Source organism: Salvelinus sp. IW2-2015, linkage group LG5, assembly GCF_002910315.2.
Source record: "Salvelinus sp. IW2-2015 linkage group LG5, ASM291031v2, whole genome shotgun sequence".
NCBI classification, from domain to species: domain Eukaryota; kingdom Metazoa; phylum Chordata; class Actinopteri; order Salmoniformes; family Salmonidae; genus Salvelinus; species Salvelinus sp. IW2-2015.
This window is the reverse complement of record NC_036844.1, coordinates 1,109,700-1,130,855: the sequence shown is the minus strand read 5'-3', so window position 1 is coordinate 1,130,855 and position 21,156 is coordinate 1,109,700. Positions and strand designations below refer to the sequence as shown.

The 21,156-nt window shown below is 41.3% G+C and overlaps 2 protein-coding genes across 7 annotated transcripts in view; one reads left to right on the top strand and one right to left on the bottom strand.

Moving 5' to 3' along the window:
* The window catches only part of LOC111963767 (protein SCAI), a 48,299-nt gene extending 42,945 nt beyond the window's left edge, over positions 1 to 5,354 (top strand). For 5 of the 6 annotated variants that reach the window (XR_011479842.1, XM_023987260.2, XM_023987257.2 and 2 more), the window contains exons 15-18: positions 192 to 264; positions 2,903 to 3,076; positions 3,168 to 3,268; positions 3,386 to 5,354. Coding sequence is in view for 4 of the 6 variants with exons in the window: in XM_023987260.2 (XP_023843028.1) it covers positions 192 to 264; positions 2,903 to 3,076; positions 3,168 to 3,268; positions 3,386 to 3,535 (498 nt within the window). In the remaining 2 variants the exon portion in view is untranslated. The remainder of the gene's footprint in view (positions 1 to 191; positions 265 to 2,902; positions 3,077 to 3,167; positions 3,269 to 3,385) is intronic. The other variant, XR_011479843.1, reaches the window with a different exon arrangement.
* Positions 5,355 to 14,224: 8,870 nt separating this feature from the next.
* LOC111963766 (actin-related protein 2/3 complex subunit 5-like protein) lies at positions 14,225 to 19,339 on the bottom strand. The gene is made up of 4 exons (XM_023987256.3): positions 18,907 to 19,339; positions 17,139 to 17,211; positions 15,115 to 15,291; positions 14,225 to 14,897 (listed from the first exon to the last, which is right to left on the bottom strand). Exons 1-4 carry the CDS (start codon positions 19,044 to 19,046, stop codon positions 14,835 to 14,837), a joined length of 453 nt encoding a protein of 150 aa, XP_023843024.1. The 5' UTR covers positions 19,047 to 19,339; the 3' UTR covers positions 14,225 to 14,834.
* Positions 19,340 to 21,156: the final 1,817 nt, after the last annotated feature.

Below are 21,156 nucleotides of genomic sequence, written 5' to 3'. Positions count from 1 at the left end.
TATTCAAGACATGGAGTCAAGATGGAGAACAAGGCATGTAGAGCTTAGTTAGGGGATAACCTTTTGTTAACAACTTGTTTGACTCATTTTAAGATGCATTTATGGAAAATTGGGCTATTCCTTTTGGGAATTCACTCTGGTGTGATCCTTACTAATGCTGATATTKAATGCTTTTTTGTATCTCCATGTAGAATTTCACTAATCTCTTTGGTCAGCCGCTGGTGTGTCTTCTATCTCCCACAGTCTATCCAAAGAGCATGCAAGGTTTGTTTGTCACTATTATTTTAGCTTGGTACTCAAATCAAAATCAAATAAGTTTATTGGTCGCATACACAAATTTGCAGATGTTGTCTCACGTGCAGCAAAATGCTTGTGTTTCTAGCTCCAACAGTGCAGTAATACCTATCAATAATTAAAATAAAATACACATACAAGACATAATATACACATAATCCAGAAAAATAAAGTAACTAGGAAATATCTGAACRAGCAATGTCAGACACCGGAAAATAAATATACAATGTCTTCAGAAACTTTTCACATCCCTTGACTTTTTCCATATTTTGTTGCCTGAATTTGAAATGTACAAAATGTAGATAATTTCTTGGGGTCACTGACCTACACAGAATACCGCATAATATCAAAGTGGAATTTGTTTTACTTATTAATTAAAAATGATACAACCATAGACCCGGGACGTTTTTCACTGGTAAATAACAGCTTTTTTGTAAAGCAGACATCAAATATGTCAGGTGTCAGTGTGCAGCGGGTAGGATGGAGTCAGGCGCAGGACACAGAAATTAGTTTAAAAAAAAATACTTTACTCGAAAATAACGCAATAATTTCCACGCTGGGAAAAACACACCAGCTCACAGAAGTCTTGACCACTTAACAAAGAACAAACACGCACAAAACCATGTGGGAACCAGAGGGTTAAATAGTGAATAAATTATAACGTAATGGAAACCAGGTGTGTACAATCAAGACAAAACAAATGGAAAAGGAAACGTAGATCGGTGGCGGCTAGAAAGCCGGTGACGTCGACCGACGAACGCCGCCCAAACAAGGAGAGGCACCAACTTCGGCAGAAGTCGTGACAGAATATCCCTTTGAGCATAGTAAAGTTATTAATTACACTTTGGATGGTGTATCAGTACACCCAGTCACTACAAAGATATAAGCATCCTTCCTAACTCCTTTGCCGGAGAGGAAGGAAACCACTCAGCGATTTCAGCATKAGGCCAGTGGTGACTTTAAAACAGTTATAGAGTTGAATGGCTGTGATAGGAAAAAACTGAGGATGTATCAACAACATTGTAGTTACTCCATAATACTAACCTAATTGACAGAGTGAAAAGGAAGCCTGTACAAAATACAAATATTCAAAAACATGCATTCTGTTTGCTACAAGGCACTAAATACTGCAAAAAATGTGTCAAACCAATTCACTTTTTGTCCTGAATACAAACTGTTATGTTTGGGGAAAATCCAATACAACACATTACTGAGTACCACTCTCCAAAATTTCAAGAATAGTAGCAGCTGCATCATGTTATGGGTGTGCTTGTAATCGTTAAGGACTGGGTAGTTTTTCAGGATAAAAAATACACAGAATGGAGCAAATCACAGGCAAAATCCTAGAGGAAAATCTGGTTCAGTCTGCTTTCCAYCAGACACTGGGAGAGGAATTCATCTTTCAGCTGGACAATAACCTAAATCACAAGGGCAAACCTACACTGGAGTTGCCTACCAAGAAGACCGTGAATGTTCCTGAGTGGCGGAGTTTTGAATTAAATCTGCTTGAAAATCTATGCAAGACTTGAAAATGGTTGTCTGGCAATGATCGACTTCATATTMAATTCCAGGCTGTATCACAACCGGCCGTGATTGGGAGTCCCATAGAGCGGCGCACAATTGGCCCAGCGTCGTTAGGATTTGGCCGGGGTAGGCCGTCGTTGTAAATGAGAATTTGTTCTTTACTGACTTGCCTATTTAAATAAAGGTTAAATAAAAATAAATAAATATTTGACAGAGCTTGAATATTGTACAATCCAGGTGTCCAAAGCACCTAGATTTACCCAGAAAGACTCACAGCTGTAATCGCTGCCAAAGGTGATTCTAATATGTATTGGCTCAGGGGTGTGAATACTTCTGAGATATTTTTGTATTTCATTTCCAATAAATTGGCAAAAATKTCTAAAAACCTGTTTTCACTTTGTCATTATGGGGTATTGTGTGTGTAAATGGGTGAGAATTTTTTAAATGTTTAATCAATTTTGAATTCCGGCTGTAACAACAAAATGTGGAATAAGTCAAGTGGTATGAATACTTTCTGAAGGCACTGTATATACATATTGTATAATGGTGTGTAAAGACAGTATATGAATAGAAAAGGTGTGTRCAGCAGTAGTTGTATAGGATGAGCCATGACTAGAATACATTCTATACATTCTATAAAGTTGGTAAAACAGTAARTAAACATTTATTAAAGTGACCAATGTTCAATGACTATGTACATAGGTGCAGGGTAGAATACCGGGTGGTAGCCGGCTAGAACAGTGACAAGTRCTCCTCTTAATTAGCATGTTACAGGCAACAGTCAGTTACTTTCATTGTTGAAGTCTGCAATTAAAGTGTGTAAACTATCCTAGAAAATGTCTCTCAGAGCTCGTCAGTTGATTCTCCCATGTGTTGGCCTATTAAAACCAGCCATTGTCCTCGTTTAGGCCTACTTATTTTCCATTGGATTCTGCAATTATTTGAATGAATTTTATTGATTGGTTTAGAAATGTGTGGTCAGAATAAGCCATGTGAGATGAGACATTGTTTTTGTAGGTGTTCTGAGAAAGAYCGTTGTATAAATGCCTCATGTCTGTCACCCTCCGTCTCCTTCTTCTCGCAGACCAGTCCCAGYGCGGCAGCCTTTTCACACTCTTCCTGTACTGCCCCCTTCTGGCTTTCCTCTCCGTGTGTGGCCTTCGCAGCCTTCGCCAAGGATTGTGGGAGAAGGCTGAGGAGTTTCTATGCAAGGTGTTCCATGACATTGGCCAGATGATTACACGCTCACGAGCTATAGGTACTTATTATTTTTTTGTCAATTCTGTGATACGTTTTGTCATTTTAAGTGCAAATGTCACAACCATAACGGTGGAATTTCTCCTTCACAGACCAAGCATTTCTACAGTTCTACGGTGACGAGTTCCTTCGATTGTTACTGATCCGCTTTGTGTTCTGCTCGGCTACACTGAGAATGCACAGGCTCTTCCAGGTAAATCGGTTTTACTGTGCCCTTGGTACTTAGTTACATCTCCCATAGTTATTCACAGAAGTTATGATCATTTGGGGATAAGTGTAATATCCGTCTCTCTCTGTCTGCCTTTTGCAGGACTCCAGGAGCTTCCCGGAATCGTACCCTCAGCTACCTAAACAGGACACGGTGGAGAGCAGCTTCCTGCGGAAGCACGTTCTGGAGCTGGCCGCCATGTTGGATGTGCAGCGCCTCTTTTGGGACGGAGCGCTGGACGTGAACTACTGACTTTTAGCTGACCAGCTAGTCACCACAACTTTACAAACACAGAACAACTACAGACACACACACCACCACTATACACACTCGCACAGGGGAGAGTCCTCATCATCGTTCAGAGGTAATCAAGTTACCTGTTGAACACACTGCAATAGTGTCTGATTCTTTGGAACCCAAGACCCCCTTATTTCCCCAACCTTATGTAAAACTATTTTTTAGCATATCAGCTATATTTATTTTGAATAGTCATACAGCTACTTGTGGAAGTCAACAGTGCACCATGCACAATAAAAACATGAACAAGTCACCCATCTACTTAAATACACATGAGATGAGCATGTACGTCCGTGTTACTCATAAAAMCGAGCGAAACTCAAATGAACACATGGTGTAGCTATTTTAGTCTTGAGGGCAGCAGGAGGACACATGAAGATATCAAGGGATTTTAAACGGAAAAAGACGGAAAATAAATTAACATAGTTTTACGACAGCACTGCCTGCAATTGGTTCACTGCAAATTGACTTCAATGCAAGCTGTAGGGAAGTCTCCTTTTCTAAGTGTGGTTAGATATGTTGGCCAAGTTTACTGGCTGTAGGGTTTAGAGAGACCACTGGCATGTTTATGTTAACCTGACTAGATTTGCTGGTTTTAACACATCACGTAATTGCCTGTAAGTTGCTTTTTTTGTTTTGTTTCAGTAGTCCGTTCTGTAAAACTGAGGCCTGGAGGGGTCAACTAACAGATGTCTATGCAGACCCCGATGAACAGTTTAGCCCTTTCCAGAAACCGCCCCTACTACGTAGGCACTAGCTCCTACGTAGGCACTAGCTCCTACCCTCTAGGTACTAACATAGGGTGATGGTGTAGTCAGCGGCTCTGGGTCTGCAAACATGTCAGCTCCTGTAGTGCAGTGACTGGGCAAGCGGGTGGTCACTAATCTGTTTCACTGTCTGTTACTCCTTGTATCAGAGGAAGTTTTCGGACTGGGTTTAACATGGGTATAGGTTTAAGCACCCCGCAGGTACACAGCTACCCACCCTCACACAGGCTAAATAGAAAAACCTTGCCCAATCATCTGCTTTTTCAAAGAATTCACTTGAGGAACCAGGGTGKCTCTTTTCAAAGATTTTCCTTTGGCCTTGATTGGATTTCATAAGACGTTGGCAGCATATCTTGTGAGACTCAAGAATTGTAGGGTTGGAAGCGGCCTCTTTCTCTTTGCGGTAGACTATATGTTTTGGGTAATGCATCACAATATTCATACGTATTCTTTCCTTTACCTGCACTCTCCTGACCAGTTCTTTCARACCAGTGGGAATGAAGTAAAGGGGGGATATTCTATTGAGATTCACCGCTCCTGATTCAAAATCTTTTGGCTTCTGGGAAATGTACGACTTTTAGAGGCCCTGTGTCATTCTTCATTCCTAAGCCCCCATAATTACATTCCTTTAAGTGGATTTCTGAGGCATGATGGTTGACTGGAAAGAGTTCATGCTGCTCTTTTTTTCCCCCTCTCTTTCTTTGCATGGCTTATCAGTATTATTGTCCATAGACTTTACACAGTCGAGTTTATGTTAGCCTGATGGCAGATGAGTTCCAGCATTAGCCATGTAAGCATAGTCTTGTTTCCTTAAATTGATGGGGGCTTGAAGCAATGGAAACGGCTAGTGCTGAAACAGACCCCAGGCAATCAGTTTTAAGTACATGTGTGTGTGGTGATGAACAAAGATGGCTAAACAGATTCTGTTTTTGTATTTGCTGAGAGAAAAAATAAATCATGTATGTGTATATTTATGTATAATTGAAAATAACAGTATGTAATAGAGAGATGTTTGTCTTTTGTACATATGTCATATAGTTTATTGTATTAACTGTGAAAAAGATATCCTGTTAGCATAGCAATTTAATGAATCAGGGCCCCCCATTAGTTGTTTTGGTCAAGTTCAGCCAGCATACATTCCAAGGACATGGGGAGAGCCAGGGGAAAACTGACATTTCTTCCCATTGTGGCATTGACAGTAAAAGTGGATCATTTCAACATGGGAAATACTACTCCCTATGGCAATTATATGTTTGTTTATTTGTTGACATTTATGATGATATCAATTGTATCCTTGCACTTTACTGTATTGAATTATGATCTAATCTTATTTGTCGTGCTGTCGGTAAAAAAGCATGTCAGACCGTCCATTCCATTGTTCCATATGCCAGGGGTTCCCAAACTTTTTTGGTCCTGAACTACTTGTGATAGCATCAGGGACCCCTTCAAAATCAGAACATAACTCTGACTTTAGACTGCGTTTAAAAATGGCATACAAGGAGTTTTACTATGACTTCTGCAGCAGATGGCAGGACTAACCAAGTCTCGGGCCCTGGGAAATTACATTTGAGTYCACATTTTGACCTTTTAAATGTAAATGACAGTGCATACATACATTTTTTTTTTAGATCATTAATGGAGTACTGTGGAGCCCTGTGAGCTTCCCAGGCCCTGTTGTGCATTTAAGGATTCAATGCGTATTGCAGAAGATCCGCGTTAAAAATGGTGSCGACAGAGAGGGCTGCCTTGCTTCTAGTCCTTAGGAAACTTTGCAGTATTTAGTTTTTTTTGTATTATTTATTACATTGTTAGCCCAGAAAATCTTTATTACACACAGCCGGGAAGAACTATTAGATATCAGAGCGCTGTCAATTTACCAGCACTACGACCAGGAATACGACTTTCCCCGAAGCGGATCCTTTGTCCGAAATACCCAGGGCATTTGAACTGATTCCAAAGGCAGACCTAAAACAACGCCGCCGAAGAAGAGGGCGTCGGAGTGGTCTAGTCAGACTTAGGAGGCTCACACACCACCACCCGCTTCAGAGTATATTACTCGCTAATGTCCAGTCTCTAGATAACAAGTGTAGGAGGCTCATGGGGGTGGGGTTTCCACATCACCAAGTTCAATAACCAAACACACACACGAAGCACAACTAGAATACAAATGAGGAATTTTATTAGGGAGATTTGCACACTGTGGGAAAGGGGGGAATTCAGCAACCAGTTCACAGTCCACAATCTGTTCTCGTTGTCCGTTCCGTTCTCCAGGGGTAATCCAACAAAATAGAAAAAACACCAAGGGGGATGAATACTTTTGCAAGGCACTGTATTGACTCGCGCTGGCAAAACTCTGGATCACTTCTGCGAGGCATACAAGGCCCTCCACCGCCCTCCTTTTGGCAAATCTGACCACGACTCCATTTTGCTCCTCCCTATAGGCAGAAACTCAAACAGGATGTAACCGTGCAAAGAACTATTCAACGCTGGTCTGACCMATCGGAATCCACGCTTCAGAATAGTTTTGATCACGCGGACTGGGACGTGTTCCGGGTAGCCTCAGAGAATAATATCAACTTATACACTGATTYGGTGAGTGAGTTTATAAGGAAGTGCATAGGAGATGTTGTACCCACTGTGACTATTAAAACCTACCCTAACCAGAAACTGGATAGATGGAGGCATTCGCGCAAAACTGAAAGCGCGAACCACCACATTTAGCTATGAAAAGGTGACTGGGAATATGGCAGAATATAAAGAGTGTAGTTATTCCCTCTGCAAGGCAATCAAACAAGTGAAATGTCAGTATAGAGACAAAGTGGAGTCACAATTCAACAGCTCAGACACAAGATGTATGTGGCAGGGTCTACAGACAATCACAGACTACAAAAAGGAAATCAGCCAYGTCACGGACACCGATGACTTGCTTCCAGACAAACTAAACACCTTCTTTGCTCGCTTTGAGGATAATACAGTGCCCCCGGCCCAGACGGCATCCCTAGCCGTGTCCTCAGATCATGCACAGACCAGCTGGCTGGTGTGTTTACGGACATATTCAATCTCTCCCTATCCCAGTCTGCTGTCCCTACATGCTTCAAGATGGCCACCATTGTTCCTGTACCCAAGAGGGCAAAGGTAACTGAACTAAATGACTATCGCCCCGTAGCACTCACTTCTGTCATCATGAAGTGCTTTGAGAGGATAGTCAAGGATCAAATCACCTCCACCTTACCCGTCACCCTAGACCCACTTCAATTTGCTTACCGCCCCAATAGGTCCCACTTTCATAGAAATATATACAGTTGAAGTCAGAAGGTTTACATTACACTTGTACCAAATTGATCATTTAAACTCAGTTTTTCACAATTTCTGACATTTAATCCTAGTAAAAATTCCCTGTTTTAGGTCAGTAGGATCACCACTTTATTTTAAGAATGTGAAATGTCAGAAAATAGTAGAGTGATTTATTTCAGCTTTTATTTCTTTCGTCACATTCCCAGTGGGTCAGAAGTTGCATACACTCAATTAGTATTTGGTAGCTTGCCTTTAAATTGTTTAACTTGGGTCAAACGTTTTGGGTAGCCTTCACAAGCTTCCCACAATAAGTTGTGGGTGAATTTTGGCCCATTCTCTGACAGGGGTGGTGTAACTGAGTCAGGTTTGTAGCTCCATGCTCGCACACCATTTTTCAGTTTCCCACAAATTTTCATGTTAGGTCAGGCTTTGTGTGCCACTCCATACCTGACTTGTTGTCCTTAAGCCATTTTGCCAACTTTGGAAGTATGCTTGGGGTCAATGTCCATTTGGAAGACCATTTGCGACCAAGCTTTAAATTCCTGAACTGATGTCTTGAGATGTTGCTTCACTATCTCCACATAATTTTCCATCCTCATGATGCCATCTATTTTGGGGAGTGCACCAGTCCATCCTGGAGCAAAGAACCCCCACACCATGATGCTGCCACCCCGTGCTTCACGGTTGGGATGATGTTCTTGTGCTTGCAAGCCTCCCCCTTTTTCCTCAAACATAACGATGGTCATTATGGCCAAACAGTTCTATTTTTGTTTCACAGACCAGAGGGACATTTCTCCAAAAAGTACGATTTCTTTTCCCAGTGTGCAGTTGCAACTGAGTCTGCTTTGTCTATGCGGTTTGGAGCATGGTTCTTCCTGCCTTTTACCACAGACTTCCTGAAGCAATCAGATAGGGAGAGCATAATCTCCTCAGAGGGAGCTTCAAATAGATTATTTTTGTCTCCCAATGTTTATCTGCCCTTTTTGTCTGCACGTTCTTTTTAAAGATCCTTACTGTCATTTTTGTTATGTAATGTGAAAATAGATTCTAAGTCTTTTTGAAATGATTGTAAAGACCAATATGTTTTTTTTCTTTCAGGTTATGTCGTAATAGGACCTTGTTTTATAGTGGATATAGATACTTATTACGTTTCCTCTAGGCATCTTCACAGTTCCTATTGCTGTTATTCTGTGGGATTTGATATTCATTTTTCGCCAACGAATATTCATCTTTAGAGACAGAACGCGTCTCCTTCCTGAGCGGTATGACGGCTGCGTGGTCCCATGGTGTTTATACTTGCATACTATTGTTTGTACAGATGAACGTGGGTACCTTCAGGCATTTGGAAATTGCTCCCAAGGATGAACCAGACTTGTGGAGGTCTACAATTTTTTTTGGCGAAGTTTGGCTGATTTTTTGATTTTCCATGATGTCAAGCAAAGTTTGAAGGTAGGCCTTGAAATACATCCACAGGTACACCTTCAATTGACTCAAATGATGTCAATTGCCTATCAGAAGCTTCTAAAGCCATGACTCATCTTCTGGAATTTTCCAAGCTGTTTAAAGAGCAAAGTCAAATTAGTGTATGTAAACTTCTGACCCACTGGAATTGTGATACAGTGAATTATAAGTGAAATATTCTGTCTGTAAACAATTTTTGGAAAAAATTACTTGTTCATGCACAAGTAGATGTGCGCTACCGAGGCTTGCCAACGAATAGTTTGTTAACAAGAAATTTGTGGAGTGGTTGAAAAACGAGTTTTAATGACTCCAACCTAAGTGTATGTAAACTTCCGACTTCAACTGTATCTACATAGCCTCTGTATCTACATAGTCTCATTCAAACTGCCTTTTGGTTTTATTCATGCTTTTTTTCCCTTCCTCAAGCACATCATGGACCGCGTCATAACAGTCAAATTCCCATAAGAGTTATCACTGCCAAAACAAGTTGACTGATAAGCTGCTAAGGGACGACCATGAAGAATTACTGTCCAGTTGAGAATATTACCTATGTAATATACCTATGTCTTCTTGGACTATGCCTGAATCGTGAATTTACAAACATGACGAAATCCTCATGGAAAGAGAAATACTAAACCTGATGCAGAGGATTAGAGTTGATGCATTGTGGCTGTGTCATCTCATAACACTGAATTGTATGCAGTATAACCATTTCAGGACAAACTGCTTTGTCTTAGGGCCTTTGTTTTTCCACCCTGTTTTAATCTTGTGGTGACTTTCCTCTCCTCCATGTAGTGTGTAATTCTGCATTGTAGTTAGGAACGAGGAGTAAGACAGGAACAAAAAGCCTACACACTCATATTCTTATTAAAAAAAGTGTCAAAAGCTTCATGTGCAAACTTGAAGTGAAGCAACCCCTTCACCATGTATCCCAAAATAGGTTTTACTAGTGATGATAGTACACGTACATCACATATGATATTGATGCATAATGATGAAGCCCTTGACACCATTTATGTTATAATACCGGTAAACTTGTAAATCGTGTGATGTGGCTGTCCTCTTTCCCCTGTTGGCATGTAGTTGAAGCTCTAATAAGGTGGAACGTTGAGAAGCCAAAAAGGAATGTCCATTCTATAAGTTTATTATTATTTGAAAGCGTCACGTCAGTTCTGTGCAACACATTTCTATCTGCAATGCGCTGAACGAGTAACAATGATATGGAACAAAAATATATTGAAGAATTAACCTGAAATAATTTGTTGGGCCTAGTCTAAAGTGTTACTTTAAGTGTACTTTCTAATAGTTCCTACTATTGTGGGAACGATTTCAAAGTGATATACAGTGCATTTGGAAAGCATTCAAACCCCTCGACTTTTTCCACATTTTGTTACGTTACAGCCTTATTCAAAAAATTTTTTTTTTTTTTATTCTCATCAATCTACACACACTACCCCAGGTTTTTAGAAATGTTTGCTAATGTATTAAAATTAACAAATACCTTATTTACATAAGTATTCAGACCCTTTGCTATGAGACTTGAAATTGAGCTCAGGTGCATCCTGTTTCCATTGGTCATCCTTGATGTTTCTACAACTTGATTGTAGTCCAGCTGTGGTAAATAAAATGTATTGGACATGATTTGGAAAGGCACACACCTGTCTATATAAGGTCCCATAGTTGACTGTGCATGTCAGAGCAAAAACCAAGCCATGAGGTCGAATGAATTGTCCGTAGAGCTCCGAGACAGGATTGTGTCGATGCACAGATCTGGGGGAAGGGTACCAAAAAATGTCTGCAGCATTGAAGGTCTCTAAGAACACAGTGGCCTCCATCATTCTTAAATGGAGGAAGTCTGTAACCACCAAGACTCTTCCTAGAGCGTGCTGCCCGGCCAAACTGAGCAATCAGGGGAGAAGGGCATTGGTCAGGGAGGTGACCAAGAACCCGATGGTCACTCTAACAAAGCTCTAGAAGTTCCTCTGTGACCATGGGAGAACTTTCCAGAAGGACAACCATCTCTGCAGCACTCCATCAATGAGGCCTTTATGGTRGAGTGGCCAGACGGAAGCCACTCCTCAGTAAAAGGCACATGACAGCCTGCTTAGTTTGCCAAAAGGCACTTAAAGGACTCTCAGACCATGACAAACAAGATTCTCTGGTCTGAGGAAACCAAGATTGAACTCTTTTTCATGAATGCCAAGCTTCACGTCTGGAGGAAACCTGGTACTATCCCTACGGTGAAGCATGGTGGTGGCAGTATCATGCTGTGGGGATGTTTTTCAGCGGCAGGGATTGGGAGACTAGTCAGGATCGAGGCAAAGATGAACAGAGCAAAGTACAGAGAGATCCTTGATGAAAACCTGCTCTAGAGCGCTCAGGACCTCAGACTGGGGTGAAGGTTCACCTTCCAACAGGACAACGACCCAAAGCACAAAGCCAAGACAATGAAGGAGTGGCTTTGGGACAAGTCTCTGAATGTCCTTGAGTGGCCCAGCCAGAGCCCGATCGAACATCTCTGGAGAGACCTGAGAATAGCTGTGCAGCGACACTCCCAATCCAACCTGACAGAGCTTGAGAGGATTTTCAGAGAAGTATGCGAGAAAATCCCCAAATACAGGTGTGCCAAGTTTGTAGCGTTATACCCAAGAAGACTCGAAGCTGCGTCTCAGCCAAAGGTGCTTCAACAAAGTACTGAGCAAAGGGTCTAAATACTTATGGAAATGTGATATTTCTGTATTTCTATTTTTATTTATTTTTTGCAAAAATATCTATAAACCTGTTTTTGCTTTGTCATTAAAGGGTATTGTGTATAGATTGAGGAAGAAAAAAAGATGTAATACATTTTAGAATAAGGCTGTAACATAACAAAATGTGGAACAATCCAAGGGATGCTTGTTAAAACATTGTTTGACAGTCTGTATTTATCCTTTTAAATGGTTCTGTCCCATTTGTTGCCAATTATATTTGATGTCATTAAGTATGAAGGATTGGTGGGTCCCCTGCAGGACAGTTGAGCTAACGTAGTCTAATGCAATTAGCATGAGGTTGTAAGTAACAACAAAATTTCMCAGGACATAGACATATCTGATATTGGCAGAAAGCTTAAATTCTTGTTAATCTAACTGCACTGTCCAATTTACAGTAGCTATTACAGTGAAATAATACTATTGTTTGAGGAGAGTGCAYAGTTCTGAACATAAAGTTATTAATAAACAAATTAGGCACATTTGGGCAGTCTTGATACATTTTGAACAGAAATAAAATGGTTCWTTGGATCAGTCTAAAACATTGCACATACACTGCGSCMAAAWYYWAAWTKSMMCYKGGSYKGRAWWAWWMMWKRWKGSCYTTYYYYTKSMWTTYMAARRWKRWTKKWMCMAAAAAWACAAAAWAMMWWWWWWWWTKMTTGTATTATCTTTCACCAGATCTATTGTGTTATATTCTCCTACATTCCTTTCAAATTTCCACAAACTTCCAAGTGTTTCCTTTCAAATGGTACCAAAAATATGCATATCCTTGATACAGGCAGTCAGATTTGGGTATGTMATTTTAGGCGAAAATTGAAAAAAAGGGGCCAATCCTTAAGAAAATGTAGAGTTTGATGACTTTTGTTCAGTTTGTGTGAAATGTATTGTCTTTATTTAATAATCTTCCGACAGATTATTAAATAAATGTTATTGCTTTGACTCCTCTCTTCTAAAAATGAGACATGTCCCAAAGCAGCAATGAAACATTTTATTTAATACATAAAATCAACAATACAGTAGGCATAGGCAAGATATCAAGAGATTCTTTTGGACTGAAATATTAACAATGTTTCGAATAATGAATTAATTTATAAACACCATGCCAATTTTAATTTGCAATGTGTTCCAGGACCCGGGAGTGTAAAAGTTAAAGGGATAGTTTTCTAACCAAAACCAATGTAAGAACTCTATTTGATCTGTATCACTGAAGCGTTAGAGATTGCACAATAGCACTGTACAGGTAATTTTTGATTGAGCCGACATACAGTACGCAGTGTTTACCGTGAATGCGCTCTCTGCTAACGTAGAAAGGTTGCCTTTAAATCAGGCTGTAGCGCTGAACTTGCGCGATACGGCTTGAATGGAGCCCCAAGTCAATGTCCCCCACTTAGCATGCTATTTCGTGCTAAACTGCTACATGGTAAACCACGTCTTGTTCCATAGCATTTATTATTATATGCCACAAGTTAACGATGGGCAGAGATGATTTGTACCGGTTTCTTCTTGCTCTCGAAAGAAAAACTAAATATAAAAGTCCTTGGTTGATGCTGACAGCATAATTCAGTTTAGCTGATATTTCTCAAAGGGGTTTATGCAGACATGTTGTTGAYGTGTCAATGGTGATTATGTCTGTTAGAATTACACACTCCTGGGTGGCTGTAAGGTGTAGCTGTTTAAAATCCTGTGTGAAGAGGTCATTTGGAGCTTGACGTTTCTGGTTAAGCATAGGAGGCAGCTTTCATTAATTTGATTTGTTTACTGCCGCCAACACAACTTCACACATTTAATAAATGTAACCTTTTACACCAAATTTGCCCCCTGATGTCCTGCCCTGAAATTGACCGTTCACAAATATACATGATTTTGCACTTAAGGGCTATTGTCACGCAAACATCCAATACCAAATTGACCCCTATGCACTTGTTACCATCTAGCTCCACTTCGACCTGCGGTAGACTAAATGGAATTTTCACCATATTGTAACCCTCACAACTCTCCACAAGTGCATAGGGCAGCCTGGGTTACTGAAAACACTCTGCTTCGTGCTTGCTCGTAGAATATGCAAACTAAAAATGATTTATATTAATTGGTTGACTGATTTTGCTCTGAAACTAAAGTTTGTAGATTCACAAGAATATTAGCCCCTAGTGTGGAAAGAGCAGTTCGTCACACATGCCGTGGTTGTGTTCAATCGGAGCAGGAATACAGGTTCCACAGCCAAATTCACTACCACAATTCTGAATAAACAAAGCGGTGTTTACAGCCAGCCCAACTGATATTTTTCCCCCACTAATCAGTTCTGAAAATAGCCGATGTGATTGGTCAAAATAACAGAATTTGGCTCCCATAGAGAGGGGCAAATGACAAGGACACTTGTTTCCAGTTTTATTGCAGCAGGCACTTCACAACAAAATCCCCCATTGTTCAATATACCCCACCCTGCATACCAATGAATTGAATCTCAATCTCTTTATATTAAAATGTACTTCTGTCTGTACAAAAATGACAATGAGAAAAAAATGAAATATTACACTAACATATCAGACATACACTCGCAAGCACACTGAATTTGTCACACACACACACACACACACTGGTATAAAGGTATAGTACCACTTAATGCACACTCTTCCTTTGACCTGCCATGTCTCTTTTCCTTCCTTCCCCCACCCTCAAGAAACATGCTGATGCTTCTCAATAGTATTAGAACAGAAATGCAATAAAGAACGAGCAAATAACTCGTGATTGGGTAAAAATGATAATCCTATACATGAACACGTATCATCCTGTCCTAAATTACAGCTATCCCATACATTTTGAAACTAAAAATAAATGTTCCCTTTGTGTTTTTTCTTTAACTTATGTAGTGTAAGGGTTTTTTCAGTAAGAAATTGTGATAATCTAATTTTCCCTTCCACAGAAGGCAGTCACTCCTCTTGCCAGTGGTCAGCCGAGACGCTCCACGTGATTAAGCCCGTCCCCTCAAACGGTCTTTCGGGCCGTCAGAACTCGTACGATTGACCCTAAGCCCCCAACTGCGAAAGCCTGAGTGACGAAAGAGGGGAAGAGACAAATGATCAAACACAGGTGGCTGGTGGCACCTTAATTGGGGAGGACGGGCTAATAATGGCTGAAGACGGTTTTGTGTTTGATAGCATTATGAGCCAAACTCCCCTCAGTAGCCTCCTGTGCATCATATTTCCATGAACATTAGGTGGACGAGAGTTTAAAGATTGCACAAGTTCAGATATAGCTTTCACACCTTTTCGTGCCACTGTAGGAGAATGGCACTGCTATTGTCGGAGGGCTTCTCGAAGCCTCTATATATGTACTTCATAAGCAGGTCCACCCCGCTTCTGTCAAGAGACTTGACGGCTGGCTCAATATCACTTGACTTAAATGATGTCAACACTCTCAGCACTATTGCCAGAGCCCTTTCCTGAAAGACAGAACAAGACAGCGAGAGAGARTGTTTACAAAAGTTATTTACACCAGTGCAGATTCCCAAGAGAGGCAACRTGTTTGGGATGCTTGCTAAGCCTCTCCTGCAATGAGCTAGCATTCTAAACCAATGTTAATATTGACTCCAAGCACACTTCATGACCAAAAGTATGTGGACACCTGCTCGTCAAACATCTCATTCCAAACTAATGGGCATTAACATGGAGCTGGCCCCCCCCTTTTGCTGCTGCAACAGCCTCCACTCTTCTGGGAAGGCTCTCCACTAGATGTTGGAACATTGCTGCATGGACTTGCTTCTATTCAGCCACGAGTATTAATGTGATTGGGCTCGCAGTTACCATCCCAAAGGTGTTCAATGGGGTTGAGGTCAGGGCTCTTTGCAGGCCAGTCAAGTTCTTCCACACCAAACTCGACAAACCATTTCTGTATGGACCTACGCTTGTGCACTGGGGCATTGTTATGATGAAACAGGAAAGGACCTTACCCAAACTGTTGCCACAAAGTTGGAAGCACAGAATCGTCTAGAATGCCATTGTATGCTGTAGCGTTAAGATTAGCCTTCACTGGAACTAAGGGGCACGAACCATGAAAAACAGCCACAGYYCATTATTCCTCCTCCACCAAACTTTACAGTTAGCACTATGCATTTGGGCAAGTAKCGTTCTCCTGGCATCCACCAAACACAGATTTGTCCGTCGGACTGCCAGATGGTGAAGCGTGATTCATCACTCCAAAGAAAAAKTTTCCACTGCTCCAGARTCCAATGGCAAMGAGCTTTACACCACTCCAGCTGACGCTTGGCGATCTTAGCTGCTCGGCCATGGAAACCCATTTCAAGAAGCTCCAGACAAACAATTATTGTGCTGACGTTGCTTCCAGAGGCACTATCGAGAGCATCACTGGTTGCATCACTGCCTGGTATGGCAACTGCGCGGCCTCCGACCGCAAGGCACTACAGAGGGTTGTGCGAATGGCCCAGTACATCACCGGGACCAAGCTTCCTACCATCCAGGACCTCTATACCAGGCTGTGTCAGAGGCCCTAAAAATTGTCAAAGACACCARCCACCCTTGTCATAGACTTCTCTCTGCTACCGGAGCGCCAAGTCTAGGTCCAAGAGGCTTCTAAACAGCTTCTATCCCCAAGCCATAAGACTCCTGAACATCTAATCAAATGGCTACCCAGACTATGTGCCCACCACCACCCCTCTTTACACCACTGCTACTCTGTTGTCATCTATGCGTAGTCACTTCAATAACTCTACCTACATGTACATACTACCTCAACTAACCGGTGCCCCCGCTGTACCGGTACCCGCATGTATATAGTCTCGCTATTGTTGTTTGACTGCTGCTCTTTAATTACTTGTTACTTTTCTCTTACTCTTGTCTGTAYTTATTGAAACTGCATTGTTGGTTGGGGGCTCKTAAGTAAACATTTCACTGTATTCGGCACATGTGACTAATAAAATTTGATTTGAGTTTGGAACTCTGTAGAGGTCAATTGATTTCTACTAGCAGGGCAGAATTTTTAGCAGAGCTCTAGCAGGGCAGAAGTTTGACRAAGTGACTTGATGRAATGGTGGCATCCTATGACGGTRCCACATTGAAAGTTGAGCTCTTCAGTAAGGCTTTTCCACTGCCAATGTTTTCTATGGCGATTGCATGGCTGTGTGCTTAATTTCATACACCTGTCAGCAACGGGTGTGGCTGAAATAGCCGAATAAACTAATTTGAAGGGATGTCCACATACTTTTGTATATATCGTACCTTCCCACAAAGTTACATGATGCAAGAATTTCAAATGAAAGTCTTGGCCCCTTACCTTTATTGCTGGATTCTTAGTGTTGAGAGGAGGGTTCCGCAGAGCAAGGTGAAAAGCTGTCATCGTGTCTCCTGTGCATTAGTCGGTTAAGGAATTTAACATCGTCTATTGCCATATCCTAAATAGGTTTGAAGGGYAGGAACATTGTACTTCTCCACATTTTATTCCCACCAACAGAGGCAAAAGAAACAYACACCTGTTTAGGCGAGGTGCTGGCTAACGGAGTAAGAAAAGGAGAGCCTCACTAGGCGCTCAGATGMAATCATTTTAGAACCAATGTTTTGACGGACAAGCGGTCTTCATCAGGGTATAATGACAACCTCTGCGGGTCACTAATTTATATACTTTTAAAAGACACACAGGTGCCTGCAAYCATAGCCGGGTGTGGCTTGATTTCATTGGTTGATTTACAGAAATGGAAGAAAAAAAAGCAAACATCCAGCCATATAATCATAGAAACAAACATTTACAATGGATAGAAAAAATACAATAATCAGAAGAATGGCTTCAGATCAAAGTCTACATTGAGACGAAAGGGAGCAAGGGTCTTTAAATGAAAGATCCARGTGGAATCTCATTTTAATAAATTGTCAAGGTCACCCCCTCTCCTAGGGACGGATATGTGTTCGATGCCGATATACCGAGTGGACGAAATGGAGYGGTTTGCTYCCAAAAAGTGGGCTGCAACTGGKTACGTCAAGTTTTTGCAGCTAATGGTGCACCGATGCTCAGAGATTCTTTCCACCAAATCAAATTGTATTAGTCAAACACATATTTAGTAGATTTAGCAGTAGCGAAATGGTTGTGTTCCTAGCTCCAACAGTGCAGTAGTATCTAACAATTCACAAATCTAAAAGTAAAAGGGAATAAATAAATAAATACTGGGACGAGCAATGGCATTGACTAAAATACAGTGGAATAGAGTACAGTATATACATATGAGATGAGTAAAGCAGTATGTAAACAGTGGCCAGTGATTCCATGTCTACGTACATAGGGCAGCAGCCACTAACGGTASAGGGTTGAGTAGCCGGGTGGTAGCCGGCTAGTGAGAAAGACTATCACAGAGGGTGTTGAWGCCATTGCCAGTATGTGAGATCCATTTCAAGAGCTCACAGAGGTGTCTGATCATACACAGCCGGTTCCAGCTCACCTGACCAGAGTGCTACCTCTCAAATGGAGAAAGATGACACAGAGGATGAAACGCAGAGAGATAGCTATAGTTCCTCACAATGTGGAGTAAACATGTTTTATTTTCCTGCCTCAAGCAAATCCTCTACTGGTGTCATTGCCCTGAATGTGGCTCACTCGAAATAAACATCCCTCATAAGAGGGCCATGAAGACCCTGCAACTCCTGTCTCACCCAAATCAAACGGCATAGGGATTCCCTCATTAACAGTGCAGCAACAGCTGGTGCGTTGCATGCTARCTATAGACAGCTATGTTTAGACATAACTAAGTTACCTAGCTAACAAGTAGCTAGAGTCTCGGGTTCCGATGGCTCTGGACGGCGCCCTGGTCTGGACCAGCGCTAGGATAGTTCAGCCAGGGATATCCTCCAGGCATTGGCTAACTAGCAACCTAAACCGAAATATTTGCACAACATCAGCTACCTACCTAGCAAGATACATGTCAGCATGAGCAGAAATTAAAAGAGCATTTTGATTTGAGTTAAACAAAATCCATTATCAAATCACAAATCACATAGTTAGCAAGCTAGCTAGCACATTTAGCTAACGAACATGGTGGCATGAACGTAAAGGATATATCCTGATGAGGTTGTCTATCTCCGTGCCGTCCGGTCCCTGATTATCGACAGCCTCATCGTGATCATCAACGAATTTGTTCTCATCAAATTCATCTATGTCGAGTTTCCTGAATCGAGACGAAAGAGTGTTTTTCGCCATCAGAGCAACTTCGCTGGAAGAAATAGTAGCTAGCAAGCTAAAGCTAGTCCTACACACAGCGCTGTTGCGTTAATGCGAGCCAAGTACAGGGTACTTGCTCTGTATCGGCTCTCCTGCTATCTAGCAACCACCGTCTTCGCTAAYGGTGTTTTGATTGTAATTTGTCTAGATAATATTATCTGCCAGTGTTACACACATTATTTTACCACCATGTACCTAGCTAACTCGTTTGACACTCAATAGTGTTGCCTGAATTATYTTCACTCACGTGAAGCCAGCGGCACTAATCGTCACTTCCGAGTCATATATATATTTTTAATCCTTCACAATAAGAGTACTGCTGCCATGATTGGGACGTAACAATAACCGATTACATTTAATCAGTTACATGCAAACGGATTACAAAAAAACACATTTTGTAATCAGATTAGATACTTTTTWWAAACTAGATTACTTATTGGATTACYTTTAAATTCAGAAAGGATGTTTGCGAGAAGAAAATAATTGACACCACTCTGTTTTCTCAACTACATTCAATTCAGCATTGAAAAAAGGTACAAGTTTAAGTTCGTTGCACCTGAGCAAGTCTGACTACAAGTCAGAGACCACTATGATGATACAAGCGTTTGATGGATCCTTTTTGTAGTCTTCTAATGCCTCAAGGGGAAAGTAATCCAAAAGTAATGGAAAGTAATCAGATAACGTCACTGAGGTTGTAATCCCAAAGTTATGTTACTGATTACAATTTTGGACAGGTAACTAGTAACTTTAGCAGATTACATTTAGAAAGTAATCTACCCAACCCTGGATAGTGCAGTATACAGTAGTACACCATTGTCATTATAAATTATTCTAGTTATCAAACTTAATACATTTATGTTTTTGTGGCCAACTAATGGAATGAAAGGCACAACCCTGGGGCGTGTTCAGTACGACAGAACGGTGTGCAAAGTTGAATTTAACAAAAACAGTGGTGGCCCAGAGGGAGAAAGTGTTTGGGGTACTGCATGAATTTTGCGATTTCAAATCGTCACATCCAAATTGATCAGGTCACACCTCACCACACCCACCAAATGGGAGCAAATGTACCCCAAAAGGTGTTGTTGAACGATGCACAACGTTTTGGGGAAACACGTAATTCAGTTCAAACTGTCACGCAACGTAGCAAACGTTGAACTGAACACACGCCTGATTTTGTGTTTGTCTATAGGCCTTCGCTATTCCTCCCTAGTTCAATTGATGCTTTTCCTCTGGTTGGCTGTGAAGTTGAGTAATGGGGCTGTTGGGAAAATGTAGCATAAATTACCACTCAAATTCATATATTGCATTTTTTGAGATCAACTCCATTTCAGTCTGACTGCAGAATTACTGATCTACAAATCATCTTGCAATCCAAACGGATTCTCTTATATGCACTCATTGACCGAGCTATATGCCTATGGATGCAAGGACCCAGACCGACAGTCGAAAGATTAAAGTGACAACCAAAGCATGAAGTGGAGTAAAACAACCGTACCCAATATTTTTTGTTGTTGTTACAAAAAGGATGAACATTTTAAAGATTTCAAGACCTCATTCAATTCCTCAGGAGTATGGCTAGATGGTATATTTTCCTTCTCTCAGCACATATAAAGCTGCAGGCTAAGGTTACATCTAGACTTGGTTTCCTCTATCGTAATTGCTCCTCTTTCACCCCAGCTGCCAAACTAATCCTGATTCAGATGACCTTCCTACCCATGCCAGACTACGGAGACGTAATTTATAGATCGGCAGGTAAGGGTGCTCTCGGGGGGCTAGATGTTCTTTACCATTCGGCCATCAGATATGCCACCAATGCTCCTTATAGGACACATCACTGCACTCTATACTACTCTGTAAACTGGTCATCTCTGTATACCCCCGGTTGATGCTTATTTATAAAACCCTCTTAAGCCTCACTCCCCCTATCTGAGATACGTACTGCAGCCCTCATCCTCCACATACAACACCCGTTCTGCCAGTCACATTCTGTTAAAGGTCCCCAAAGCATACACATCTCTGGGTCGCTCGTCTTTTCAGTTTGCTGCAGCTACCAACTTGAACGAGCTGCAAAACCACTAAAACTGGACAG